Source organism: Catharus ustulatus, chromosome 1, assembly GCF_009819885.2.
Source record: "Catharus ustulatus isolate bCatUst1 chromosome 1, bCatUst1.pri.v2, whole genome shotgun sequence".
Lineage (NCBI taxonomy): Eukaryota > Metazoa > Chordata > Aves > Passeriformes > Turdidae > Catharus > Catharus ustulatus.
Genome location: NC_046221.1, coordinates 28,310,283 through 28,324,992, shown reverse-complemented (window position 1 = coordinate 28,324,992; position 14,710 = coordinate 28,310,283). Strand labels below are relative to the sequence as shown.

The 14,710-nt window shown below is 36.4% G+C and overlaps 1 protein-coding gene across 4 annotated transcripts in view; it reads left to right on the top strand.

The window, feature by feature from the left end:
- The window catches only part of THSD7A (thrombospondin type 1 domain containing 7A), a 286,252-nt gene that overhangs the window by 231,938 nt on the left and 39,604 nt on the right, over positions 1 to 14,710 (top strand). For all 4 annotated transcript variants that reach the window (XR_004419770.1, XM_033076380.1, XM_033076383.1 and 1 more), the window contains 2 exons: positions 9,067 to 9,261; positions 11,631 to 11,894. Coding sequence is in view for 3 of the 4 variants with exons in the window: in XM_033076380.1 (XP_032932271.1) it covers positions 9,067 to 9,261; positions 11,631 to 11,894 (459 nt within the window). In the remaining variant the exon portion in view is untranslated. The remainder of the gene's footprint in view (positions 1 to 9,066; positions 9,262 to 11,630; positions 11,895 to 14,710) is intronic.

The window sequence follows — 14,710 nt, the reverse complement described above, 5'->3', positions numbered from 1 at the left end:
GGTAGTACCTAAATCTCTTGACTTTGTTTCAAAGTCAGTTAATAAAGAAAGATAGTTAATAATAGTGCATGCAGATTGGACTTTATTATTCTTTTGTGTCATGAGAGTTTCTTTTTATTTTCTTAAATGTAATTCCAATCATGTACAGGGCACAGATATATAGAATAATACATGATTTTGAAATTAATGACCATGTAGTCTTCAAATCTGTTGAATCAGAGTGGCAGAATTTCCCTTTGGTTCTACACAGAGTTCGATCTTGTGAGATGATGTATTCAAGCAGTAATCTTGTTCCCCCAAGCAGATAAAATGGAAGTAGCTCTCTAGTGTAATGTGGTCAAGTGGTAGGATGAGTAATCCTTAATTAGGAACCCCCGGAGCAGCTAAGCCTGAAGAAAGCTGGTGTTTTTGATAGAATTCTGTGAATGTTTCTGAGATCAATTGTTAGAAAGGAAGATTTTTGTTTGCTACTGCATTTTGTCAGGTCTATCCCGTGTATAAATTCCATTGTAGAATTCAGAGAGCAAATTATTCAAGCTGGAAAATGAAAGTTTATTTGTACCTCAGTCCAGATATCAAAATATGAATCTAAATATTGTTTAGGCTGTTGCAGTGGTGAAAGTTATAGGCATTAAAGACAGAGGGAGTTTTGCTCAATATTTTTCCTGTTTATGTAAGTGATACAATTTAACATAAAATGTAAGTTTCCGACTCAGGTATGTTATGTATCATGTCTCTGTGTTGTAATACTTTACAATGTGTTGACCATATCTTTTACTTTTGTACTCAGTAATGTAAACTGATAATCTGTTGGAGTTAAACACTATAGTAAAGATTTTCCTTAGATTGACACAAGCAAAATATTTTCCCTTTACAATGAATATAACTTGGAAGTACAAGTTGAATTTTTGCACAAAAGTATATTTCACTTTGGAAAACACTCTTCTTTAATTCTTGAGATTATCAGCTAAAGTTGTATTTTTTTACTTCACACCTCAGAAAATTGCATTGTGAACATGAATAGTGTGTTTTATGTGATAATATAATTTATCTCCTACACAGCGCATCAACAGATTTCCTATCCCTTCTTACCTTTCAAATTCTGCCATCAAAATATAGCATGTGTGAATTTTCAGTGATACACGTCATTTTGTTTGGCTCCCTGCACAAGAGTTGATTTCATGAAAGGTGCTCACTGAAGGGAGGCTGACCTGAAAGCAAACATTTGCCTCACTGAGCTTGCCCTGGACAGTATTAGAAAGATTTCACCAGTTCCTGAAGGTAGACTCCAGAATAGCTATTATCTCCTCTCCCTGTTAATTCTTGGCTCCCTCCTGCACACTTGGCTGCTCCAAAATAAAATTTTTACAGGCTGTGGAAAACTTTGCATAATAATGTGTCACTAAAAAATTTGGTACTATAAATAATTTCTTCAATGGCTATTTTGTGATGTAGATACAGAAAAGACTGAGCTACTACTGTGAAACTCCTTTTAACCACCTCAAAATCATAAAATGCTAAACACTGAAATATGAAATCCATTTGGTATAACATTCTGGTGCTGCATTTATGATTGCTAGTGTAATACAGATATTTTGATCAGTACATTCAGCTGTTTTTTGGTGAATTCTGTACAAATATTGACCATACTTTGAAAATTATTGGCATGCCAGCATTTCTTTTCCAGTTGAGAAAGAGTTACCTTTCAAGTTTTTGGTGCATATGAATGCAGAAATCACACATGCATCCATCTGTTTGTGCCAATTTGCTTTTGATGACAAAGTTAAACAATAATCTTACAGAACTAATCTCTGCCTTTTAGTTTCCCATGCCCTTTCATTTTGTGTTGATACTTAGTAGAGCACATAATTCTATCCTTCTATGTGGAAAGAGTTCTGAGTTCCTCTTCTTCAGTGCAAGGGGATGTTGCCATTGCTATCAGCTTGTCCTATTTCTGATCTGATTGCCCACGCGCAAACACTCTAACACATAGATTATTAGCAAATGTGCTAAGTGAGAAAGTATGGGCATGTACACCAGGGAAAAGGCACATCTGACCATGCATTCATTAGCACTTTATTTTGAACAAAATAGTCTGCTACTGTTAATACTTTAGTTAGAAAGATAATTAAATCTGGAGGAAAAACTAGAAGTTAGAACCATTAAAAATGATTGGTTAGATGTCTGATCTTAGGAGTCTGTGAGTAACTAGAGCATATGCATGCCTTGCTTTATATCACAGCTTTAATATTTACACTTCCATCCTTCAGCTTTTTTATCACATTTTGTCCTTCTTGGCAAAAGAGATACTTGGGTGAATCATAAAGTTTAGAATTGTGATTCATTGTTAAAGACAGCTTTGTTTTTATCTGTCTTGTATAATGAAGGTTTTGTTACAAATCATGTCAAGTTAAATGAATGTCGTAAAACTGTAACTTGGGTCAATGCAGAGGAAAGAAAATAAAAGGGCTTGGTGGTTTCTGGGTTTTGCTTTAAAAAAAAAGATTTTCTTAAGAAGAATTTTTAAAAAAAATTTTGTTAGCTTCCTGCAGATAATGAGCAAGTATTTATAGCTAGTCCTAAGCACAGTAAAATAGCATTTAATACTGAGCAGCAAATTAATTGCTGTAATGATTAACTTTATTTGAAAAAGGCTGGTGGTCATGAGAATTGTATTGAATACCTGTGATGAATGAAAATACAAATTTGTATCACTGATAAAATGCCTTTTAACAGTGGGTAAGCAGGGCAGGAATGTATTACAGAACTGAAGCAACTTAAGATGCCTGTCTTTTGTTCAAAACCCTCAAAAGGAGATGATATGTGTGCATCAGCAAGGAGTTTGAAACTTCCTTTTGACCCTACCCAACAAGAAAAGGAAATACAGAGAAAAGCCATATTTGACTGCAACAACATTTATGTTTATTTTCACAAGCTGTTTCTCAGCTAACAAGATTGTTTCATCAGATGTATTGATGAATCACCTGAAATCCAGGTGGAAGAGGCACAGTGCTGGCAAATACAAAATACCCCCTCCTCCTATCCCCAAGAAAATAAAAATAAGACAACAGCCACCAACCAAGCTACTAAGTATGAAATTGTGAACAACTTAGGCAGGTATGCATTATGTTATGCTCATATCTTAAATCTGTGTTAGTACATCTTAGCTTCAGTGACTTACAAAGTAGCTTAGAAATACAGCTCAAATCCCTTTTGAATTGTATGGGAAAACCTAACAAAGTTAATAAAACATGTTTTGCCTGTAGCTCCTGCAAATTTAAGTAGGGGTTGTTGGGCAGCATCCTAATGGTAGTGAAGAGGACATGTAGCAGATGAGAAGCTAGAGTTCCCAAACTGCAATAACCAAATCACATCATGGTGTATATGGATGGATGCACATGGTAAGGGCCATCCCAGTGACCAAAAAGAAATTTGCAGAAGGATGCACAGCCTGCAGTCTTTGCCACCATGGATCTTCCTCAGAGTTTTGTAGGAGGAATGGGATGAAAATTGCAAAATATGTCAGCATCTTCTGTAATAACAAGAGGAAGGGTAGTTTGTAAATTTAAACAGAAGTTAAAGTGACCTGGCTGTCAGAGAAAATACCTGAATAGCTATGCTTGATGTCACTGGGAATTGGCCTTTATTAAAGACCTGGTCTTGAGCTCTCACGATTCTTCATTCACAGGGTGTATGTAGTTATTTGAAAGACAGGGGAATGTGAGGAAGCTTCCCAGGATGGCCATGGGTACACAGGGAAGCCTTGCAGGCTTGTCAGAGTCATGGGGTGGCTCGAAGGCAGAACCAGTGGTCAAAATCTCTTTGCTCACTCTGTAGCTAAACAGGGACAGCAGCCTCCCTCTCCAGGCATGGAGGCAGGGGACTTTGATGTTGTGGGTGCTACATGCCCTTATCGAAAGCACAGGAAAGAAGTCTAAATTATGGAGTGCTGCTCTTCACGGAGATATAAACTACTATTTTAATGTCATTAAGACTTAACAGATGAGAGTGCTCTATTGCCTGGTTTGCATTTTAGTCACTGCAAAGTACTGTGACCAACTTCAGGAGTCATAAGTAAGAACTTGGACAACTGCTCAAAACTTAAATTTTTTATTTGCCAAAAAAAAAAGTGCCAGAATCTCCAGACAACTTTATTTGGCAGACATTGTTTTTGTCTTTGGAACATAAAGAGCACTCAGTCTTGTATTTTCACAATACTATGGGCATATGCTCCTTCTTAAGATACTTTGTGGTAGGAATATTTTGTCACACTGAGTCAAATCTACTGTGTCCCACTAAGAAATAAATAAACTTAGATGAAATCATATCTTAGACAGCATGGATAAAAAGGCATAAGAAAAGTTAATGTGCTGAAATAATTCTTGTTTTCTAGAACTGAAAAAGGAATATTTTTGTTGTTAAAAATACTTAGCAATTGAAAAAAAAATATATCAGAAGTGTGTTGTAAAAGAACCTTCATTTACAAAGAAATTTTAGGTATAGGAGCCACTGAATCTCTGCTGAATGAAGTATGCTAATGATGGTAGCACTGGAGAGGTTTTTATATAAACTCATGACATAAACATGACATGGCTTGCTAAAATACAATCTCAGTGTTTCATTAAACCAACAAGAAATATATTAGCCTGTAGTGTCCTGTGGGGACTTGGTGGAAACAATGCTATCTGATAAAGTTTTAATTACATCAGAGTCCCTTGTCTATAAAATCTAGACTGCTGTTTATTTCCCACCTTTCTTCTGGGAACTAATAGTTGTTAAACACCAGAACAATTTTATAAGTGGATGCTTTCCATGTTAAATTTGATTTTTCTTTTAACGGTACTCTTGTTTTATGTTTTCACTTAATAATTACTGTGTTTAATTCAGTAATGGAGGAACCATGTGTCTTCCACTTACCGCTAATATCTGTAATAAATATAATGTGGTTTTACAAGCAAAATAATTAGCCTGGAATGGTATAGCTTTATAGCATTTGAAGACACTCCTCTGTATAGTGAGTAAATCATTGATCTCAGCAACCTCTGCTTAAACAACCATAGGTTTTATCAAAAAGGCAGGGGATGAATTTGCCCAGATTAGTTTGGGAGTGGAAAAAGTAACTCTTCTAACAGTGAGAGCATTTCAGATGTCAAGACATCTGGCCAAAAGATTGTATTGATGGAATGTATACAGTATACAGTTGTCAAAATCCCTGATTCTAATACTGAAAAAATACCCACTTTTCAGCAGTCCTAAGGAGTATAAACCTTACACATTGATGCCTGAATCTGGAAAATAACAATAGGAAAATGGAATATAGATCCAATCATCCAGGTCTTGTCAACTAGAAGTAGCGTGAATAGTTATGAACAAGCACTGTGAGAATTAATATTCAGGGATTGATTTAGTGTGTCCTCTACTTTGTGTTGTTATTTAGGTGAAATATTTAGGTCTTGAGAATGAAGAGTTTTCCTACTTTGATTGCTATGGCACAATTGCCAGTTAATCTGGAAAAAAACCAAAGTGTTAATCCTCAGGGGAGCTTTTCACCTGAGTCTGCCTGATGTAAATTAGATGCATTAATATATGTCTGAAAAATTTATGATGTAATGGATATCTGCTCATGGAGTAATGTTTTATAACTAGGAAGGATGAGGGAATGAATATTTGTTTTAGAAAAAGTCAATTTAGCTAGAAAGAATGTTCTTTGGTGGACAACCTTTGTTCTCCTATCTGAGGTCTAGATGGAGAGGGAGTATGTAAAATGAGTACTAAACTTTTGAAGAAAGTTATTAAAAATACTGATGAGTTAGTTGACTTTTAGCCCTTGGCTAAGTATAGTTTTCACTGTTAAAAATGGTGGCCTCTATCTCCCTGAGAATGCCATGATGATGATACAGTTAGTTTTGCTGATGTGTACATATAGGGCCAAACTCCAGACAGAGGATTTAGGTTTGACCTCTTTGAATTTCCACATGGTAAAACAAGTCTGAACTATGTTTTTACCATAGGGATATTGATGTGTGCCATTAGCAGAGAAGAGCATCTTACAAAATCATAAGCTATGGCCTAGGCTTCTATTGGAAGATAGCAGTTTGACTTGTGTTTTTCCAAAATATTTATGTAATCTTAGAAATCTGATAGTATGGATTTTCAATTTTAGATATTTGATTTTTCTCACTGAATCACTGTAATTATATCTGAAAAAAGTTTCCTCATGTAACCTGCACCAATAGTAATAGGATTTGACAGAATAATTGTATTAGACAGTGTGCAGCTGGTCAGTCCCCCAATAAACACAACCTAATGCAGTACTGAGCCTATTACAAACAGTGCTGGCAGCCCTGCTCCAAAGGGCAGTCAAGGATCAGGGGAAGTTGTTTGCTCAGTATCTCAGGAAAAACACACCCCTCTCCCTTTCAGTGTTTTCTGATAGACGTGTGGCAAAAACAATTCCCTTGGGACCTTTGGATATGTTTTAGTAGGCGCACAAACTTGAAACAGAACACATGGGTCATCAAGTTCAGCTTCCGAAGTCATCATGAGGCAGAAATTTTGTTTAGAACTGTCAGACTAAAAATCTTTTTTAAGAAATCACAGGTCACTAGACCATTACAATTACCTTAAAGTAATCTTAAAAAAAAAAAAAAAAAAAAGTTTCCTTAATTATGCTTCCTTTTTACCTCCAGGAAGAAATAGTTATAGAATCATAGAATATCCTGAGGTGGAAGGGACCTGCAAGGACCATCAAAGTCCAGCACCTGGCCCTGCACAGGATACTCCCAAGAGTCACTCCACGTGCCTGAGAGTGTTGTCCCAATGCCTTTTGAACTCTGTCAGGCTTGGTGCTATGACCACTTTCTTGGGAAGCCTGTTCCAGTTCCCAAATATGTGAAGTATCCTTTCCTAATTTCATGTCTAGACTAATGCCCCCTAACACAGCCTCAAACCATTTCCTCACATCCTTCCGGTGGTCACCAGAGAGAAAAGACAGGAACCTGCCCCTTTTCTGGCCCACTTATAGGTAGTTTTCTCTTTTATTTTGAAGTGTTGCATTCATACTCACCTTGTCTCCAACAGTTGAACTTGATTTTTTTCAATTTGTGCTAATAAAGCAATTCTTGTCAGCCCAATTGAAGAGCTATGCTCTATGGAGTGTAATATAAAAAAGCTATACTTCTTCATATGAATACAGAATATTTGGATGCAATGCTACTGCAACAATAGGTGACCCAAATTATTTTACAGTCGAGCTACCACATCTACTGTGTGCTGTCAGATGCCAAGAAGCATAAATGCAATTCTATTGTGTGAACAAACAACGCAAAGTTTCTTATCTTGTTGCTGTATAATAAGTCTTACGATGCTTTGGGGAAGGAGCTTAAGTTAGGTTTATTGAGCTTAGAATAGATAAACAACCATGCTTAAAAATAAGCACTTGAGAAACAATTACAGAGCACTCTTGACTTTCATGAAGGGGTAGAGTGCCTCCTCAGCAAGTTTGCTGGTGACACAAAACTGAGATGAGTGGTTGATACCACAGAGGGACATGTAGCCATTCAGAAGGATCCGGACAGATAGGAAAGGGAAGAACCATCTGATATTCAACAAGGGTAAGTGCAGGGTCCTGCACTTGGGGAGGAATAACCCCATGCACCAGGGCTGACCTCCTGGAGAGCAGCTCTGTGGAGAAGGGCCTGGGGGTCCTAGTGGACAATGAACTGTCCATGAGCCAGTGATGCCCTTTGTGGCCAAAAATATCAATGGTGTCCTGGGGTGCATTAGGAAGAGCATTGCTGGCAGGTTGAGGGACACAATCCTGCTCCTCTACTCAGCCCTGGTGATGCAACTCCTGGCATCCCATTCTGGGCTCCTCATTACACGAGGGATATGGAACTCCTGGAGCAGATCCAGCTGAGGGTGATAATGATGATTAAGGGACTGAAGCATCTCTCTTGTGAGGAAAGGCTGAGAGAGCTGTTCACTCTTGAGAAGACTGAGTGTGGATCGTATCAATGTCTATGAGTATTTGAAGGGAGAATGTCAAGATTATGGAGCCAGGTTCTTCTTGGTGGTGCCAAGTTTTAGGACAAGAGGCAACAGGCAGAAACTGAAGCATGGAAAGTTACACCTGAACATGAGGAAGAGCTTTTTCACTCTGTGAGGATGGCTGAGCACTGGAACAGATTGCCCAGAGAAGTTGTGGAGCCTCCTTCCCTGGAGGTATTCAAGAGCCTTCTGGGCACAATTCTGTGCCATGTGCACTAGGGGACCCTGCTTGAGCAGTGACCTCCAGTGGTCCCTTAACATTGACCATTCTGTGATTGTTAAAGACTATACTAATGAAAGTGCTCTCCCTATTCTTTGTAAATCCTTATGTTCTAACTCCTTACTTTTGTGTGACCTGGTGTTTCCTTAAGCAACATGTTTTTCTTCTTAAGCAAGAGGCTTTTATTCAGTACATGGCTATCTTGTTCTATAGAGTTGTACCCCTACTGGCTGATGATCTTTCCCTATGGAATATGATATATTCTTCAAATCTTTTTCAAGACCAAAAATTACTGAAGAACATCAGGTGGCAATATTGTTGTAAAGGGTTAAGTGGTATCCAGAACACAAATATTCTTCTAAATACTAAGTCTATCCATATTTCTAAAATTCAGTCTGCTGATAAAACTTTGTAACTTATACAATTAATTCCTTAAGATGATATTGCAAGTTTTTTAATGTCTGAGATGTAGATTGTGTCAGTGATACCAGGAGAAATGATGATATGTAAAGTGGTATAACAGGTGTGGGTAACATGATGCAACCTTTATAATATCTACAGTTGTCTGTAATTTCTTTTTCCTGGTAAATCTGATTGATTATTTTAAACAAAATCTTAAGTGAAAAATGAAAAATGTATTCATTCAAGGTAAAACTGGTGGCAAATATCAAGTTGTTGTATAGGTATTCTGGGCTTACAGTGTGATTTTCTGATAGAATATTGTAGACTTTACGTGCGTGAATACAGACATTCATTAAAAAAATGGTAAATTAGACTCCATCTCTTTTTGCTTCCAGCAATTACTTGTCGCAGACAAGATGGAGGACAAGCTGACATCAGTGAGTGCCTTAAATACTCTGGCCCATTACCACCCTTAACACAGGTGTGCCAGATTCCCTGCCAAGATGACTGTCAGTTCACAAACTGGTCAAAATTTTCTCCCTGTAATGGGGACTGTGGAGGAGTCAGGACAAGAAAACGCACTCTTGTTGGTAAGAATAACAAGAAAATAATGCTTCTTTTATTAATTATTGATAACACTTTGTTTAAAACCTGAGGACTTCAGAGGTTCCCTTATGACAAGTGTTTGTCATAGCGCCAGAAAGCAGATCCAGTGTCATGCTCTATATACTGCTGGTGCAACTATACCCAGCAGTAAAAACTGCGCCATATGCCAGGTTCTTGATATGGGTAAGTGAGAATATGGAAGAACATAGAAGAATACCTTTCTTTTTCTAAATATGGTGCACATAGTAGGGTGGTTTTTTTGTTCTGTTGGGTTTTTTGTTTGTTTGTTTTCTTGTGTTGTTTTTTGGTTTTTTGGGGGTTTTTTGGTTGGTTTTTTTTGACAGACAAGTCGGCAATCATCTCACCTTAGCAGGATCAGATGTTAACCCACTTGCCTTGCTCTTCCCACACTGGTCTCAACTAAAGCAGACTTCTTTCTCATGGTGTTTTTGGTGCATTTAGAATTACTATGGCAGCTGAGAATTTTTCAGCATTTTACTATAGATCACCATTTTCAGCCTTAAGCTTTGGCTTGCCTCTTTTGAACTTAGCTGAAGTCTTGAATGTCAGATTTATCATTAAGCCAGTGCTTTCTCTGTTTGCTCTCCCAGTTCTCTCTTTCTCCATTTTTCATTATCTACATCCAGCACCACAGACCATGAGGCAATGAGCTGCTTAATATTTTTGCCTTATTTCTTGAGACAAGTATTAATGCTCTTATTTTGTGTCCCAAGAAGCCTCTTTAGGTCGTACTTCACAGAATAAAAAGATTTGCCAGGGATACCCTTGCCACAGACTTGTCCTAGTTCTACCTAATGGACACTGTTCCACTTTGAAACATTTTTTTCTTCAACTTCTTTATCTGTTGTTTGTTGAGTTTTTTTGTTATTTTTCTTCTGCATAAAATGAAAAAAACAACATACCCTGCTTCTAAATTATAATTGAAACCTCAAGAGTGAGGCTTGGCCTCTGTCACAGCAGTCTTTGCCAATTAGTCTGTATTGTCTGTGGTGGAGGAAAGTTAGCTAAGGGGGGTGCCCATTAGCAGGCTCAGAAAGAATGTGATAGGATCCAAACCCTGTCCCCATCTCCATCCCCCTGTAAATCACAAGACCAGTGGACAATGAATAATTCATGATCTTCAAGAAGCCTCACTGTGACTGTCTAATAATTCCAGTAAGCTTTATGTCAGGTTTGCTTCCACAAGGGAAAAAATGAACAAAACTGACTAACAATATTTTTCCTTATTTTAAAAACAAAGCAAGAAAGAGCATATTCTCCTACCACATTATTAACACTTTGTGATACTTCCTGTCCTCATTTAAGTTTCCCCTTCAAACTTGCAAACTCTGTGATATGTGCTATAGTGTATTCTCTGAAGCAATGTGTTACCCAGACTAATTCATAATCCTTGACTTGGAAAAAATTTATAACTATTCCTGGTAAATATTTGCAAAGGAGAAGTATACTTTTAGTAAGAAGTTGTACTGTCATAAGAATGACAAACTTTTCTCATTTAGAATTTGCTATTCTAAATTAAGGCTGTAGCAAATACAAGAACTAAGGATGCAAAGTTATATCCAGTGCCTTGTTTTGAATAGCAATGAAAATGCTACAGAATATGAATTTACAGCAATATCCATATAACAGCTACTCAGATACTATTCAGTTACACTCACTACTTTTGCAAAGATTACTACATTAATTTATATGAACTGTCTGGTATGGAAAGGAAAACTAAGCAAACTTTACCAAAGAGAAAATTTAAATATATTTAATGGAAAGGGGAAATTGAGTGGATGGCTATGCTCAAGTTCAGGAAAGAAATAAAGAACAGAACCTAACAGAAACAAATTCAGAGAAGTATTCTAATTCTATTAGAGGGGACAAATGGTAGTTATGAACAAATGCACAATAACAGGTGATTAAAGAATTTTGACATTTTGAAAGAAGGTACTAATGTAGCAAAGATGCATGTTACTTCCTTCTTGACTTGTTCTTTCAACTGGAAAAAGCTTCCAGATGGAAATATTGTTATTGAACTGCACACTGTTGATGAAATAGGAGAAAAAGTGTGTTTGTTTAATTTCTGACTTTTTCAAACTTTACTCCTGAAACATTTTTATCCAAATTAAATATAAAATACATCTTCTTTTTTAAAAAGAAATTGCCTTTGTGCAAATTGTAGGTATCTATTACTTTAGAAATTCAATTCAATAACCTAATTTAATAAAGATTAATGTAAGAGGTATTTAGGCGTATGTACGTAGTTGCAAGTACTTGTTACTGTCCAAATGAGATTTTTGGGAGATAACTTAGTACAAACTTGCTAATAACTTTTTCTTCTTTCTAGGAAAAAGTAAGAAAAAGGACAAATGTAGAAATTCTCAGTTGTATCCTCTGATTGAGAATCAGTTTTGCCCATGTGACAAGTACAGTGCTCAGCCTGTGGGCAATTGGTCAGACTGTATTTTACCAGAGGGGAAGATGGAAGTGCTGCTGGGAATGAAGGTGCAAGGAGATGTTAAGGAATGTGGGCAAGGCTATCGCTACCAGGCCATGGCATGCTATGACCAAAACAACCGACTCGTGGAAACATCACGATGCAACAGTCATGGTATTTGCCAAACTATTGTCTTTCATCTGTTTACTTATGTGCTTTATCTAAATTTAACGTTGTATGTGTACAAGTAGAATTAGCAGATTAATATTTATTGGTTAGGCTGCCTTTTATCCCAAGATACCTTCAAACCCAGATTGTTTTTGCTGACTTGTAAAATAGTAAAATTAAGTAAGATCATGGTAAGGTACTAACTAGGTATTTTAATTGAAAAAACTAAAATCTGTTATTTTTCTTGATAACTGTACCTAGAAATTTGAGAATAAAGCCCTTTAGAAGAGGCAAATTCACAAAAAGTAAACAAACACAAGACTATTTTGGAAAGGCTGAAATTATTTCCACAGATTCTTTAGATAGCTTTAAACTCCTTAAATAGTCTTATCTCTACCAATTGCTCTTCAGCACCTTAACTAACAGGCATGCATTGACCTGAGTTCAACAGCACACAGCACTTTTTTCTCCATGTAAATCTGTCATGTGTAAAACTAGGATGGTAAAAGACTTTATATTTTTTATATTTTTATTGCTTCAGGAATGAACAGTGCTCCTTCCTAAAGGGGATGCATCTGTAGCATTCAGATCAAAACTGGCAGTTTCTGGTTTTCAGCAAGCCAGAAATGGCCTAATTGTCTTCAGTGGAGTTTTTGTGTACATTTTTTTTCTGCTTGCAGTGCAAACTTGTATCTGAGCAATTGGTATGAAAAGCTGGATGTTAGTGCCATTAAAAGGTCAGTCTAAGTTTAATTCACACGAGTTGCACTCTAATGTTAAATTAAGATAGCAAATTCCATTTATTTGCTTGTATCTATTTAAAATAGCTAATCAAATAATTTAATTAAATAAGGCAATTTTAATTTGCACTATTAATTACAGTTTAGAGATGTGATAAATTAAAATTCAATTTATCAAGTAAAGGTGTTAGCATATACTATGTTAGAAATTCATGTTTTTTCAGCATTAAGTTCAGAGCAACTTTTGAAAAGTGGAAAAATATAAAAGCACTTCTGTGTGTAGGAAACTAGGGGAAGCGATGGCTCACTGCCAATCAGTTTTCAATGACTTAAAGAATGGGCACTACCAGCTTTTGTGTCAAAAAAAGGAAAGAAACTGTTTGTCCCAGAGCGTGTTGTTGATGTGGTACGTGGTAGGTAACATGCTGCTGCTAGGAACAACTTTCTGTGTAGAAAAAGTATGAACATAACTGCTTTCAAGCCCTGGCAGTGCATTTTGAGGTGCAATTCCACTGCAAGAATCAAAGAACTGGAAGATGAATTTTAAAAGTATTAAAAAAGTATATTCTAAACGTTCATAGTTTACCCTGGCATAACTCTCTTTTCATGATAGCAATTTCTGGTCCAGATTTTATCAGTGAATGTGGCCTACAGTCACACTGATCACAATGAATAATAATAATCCAGTGGAAAATCTGCTAACAATGTATTGCTGTTATTCCTGCTATAACCAAGGCTACTGTTTACATGCCATTAGCATTTACAGGCATCCTTCCAAAAACACAATATAAGATTGCTTTTTTGTGCTCCTTCTTTCTCAAGGTGCATCTCCTTTTTTTCTCATGGGAGGCTTGAAGCCTCTTTTAACTTTGTAACATGGAAGTGTTTTCTTGCCATTACTGTATTTATTGTAGGTTGGGAAGCCTGAACCCTTTGTTTTTAGGTGTTGTTTTCTTTTGAATTCTTTCTTTCGAGATCAGTTCACTCAGGTGTCTGGTTCCTTGTTATTGCAGTACACCACCCCCCACCTCACACCCCTCCTGTCTGTGTTTTCTCTTCAGTTCCGTCTGACAGGGAGAGTGCAAGTTAACTTGGTCCATGGTATAATATGTGAGCAGATTAAGCTTAGAATTTTTATTGAACTAATCTAGTATCCCTTCTACTTTCCTAAAATTATTTGACAGGAATCTCATGTAAACAGGAAATGAAGTATCTCATATGATTTTGATGATAGAGGTTTAAACTGATGCTAATGAATATGCCACTAAATTTATGGTTTCCTTTCCAGTAGATCCTTTGTTATTGAGAGGTATTGTACATGCATAAAGCTTACCTAATTTATTGTCTGCCTTCATCATTTTTCCAGGTTTAGCATACTTTTGCAAATACAAGGGAACTAGAGCAAATTATATAGATTTTTCAATCTAATTTCAGTATATGTTTACTGCCTGTTCTGAATAACTATTTTGTATTCATGTGTTACATTCTGATGATTTGTTTTATTTTTCTCAACGTGTACAAACTACTGCTTTGCCAGTTAAATCTTATTTTATATCTTCCCAGTATTTATTTATGATGCTTTTTGTTTTTCTCATACCCATGTTGTGTGACAGTGCTTCAGTTTAGCATCTTCTCTAGGTTTCAGTGTGCTCATTGTTTCGGTTTGGTTTCTTTTGTTGTTGTTCTTGTTGTTGTTTGGAATTTTGTTTTGTTTTGTTTTGTTTAAGAACAAACATAAAAGCTATATTATGACAAATCAACAAGGGACTTCTGTATTATCACAATAGTACCACACCTGCTAGAAAATAAAAGTGCCTTGTGGCTTCCCATCAATCTGCATTTGGCTTTTCAAGCAGAACTTGACAGGACATATAATTCAAGTCTGCTTGGGTTACTTTTAAATTTTAACTGAGGTGGTTATTTCCCTGCAGCAATGATTTTTCACTAATTTCATAACTGATTTTCACTGGATTTTTCCCTAATTTTATTACTGATCCAAAGAGTCATCAGTTTTTTCTGCTATGTTCTTTTTTTTACACTTAGTTCCTGTGGGTCTCTCATTTCTTTTCCAAGCACTATATT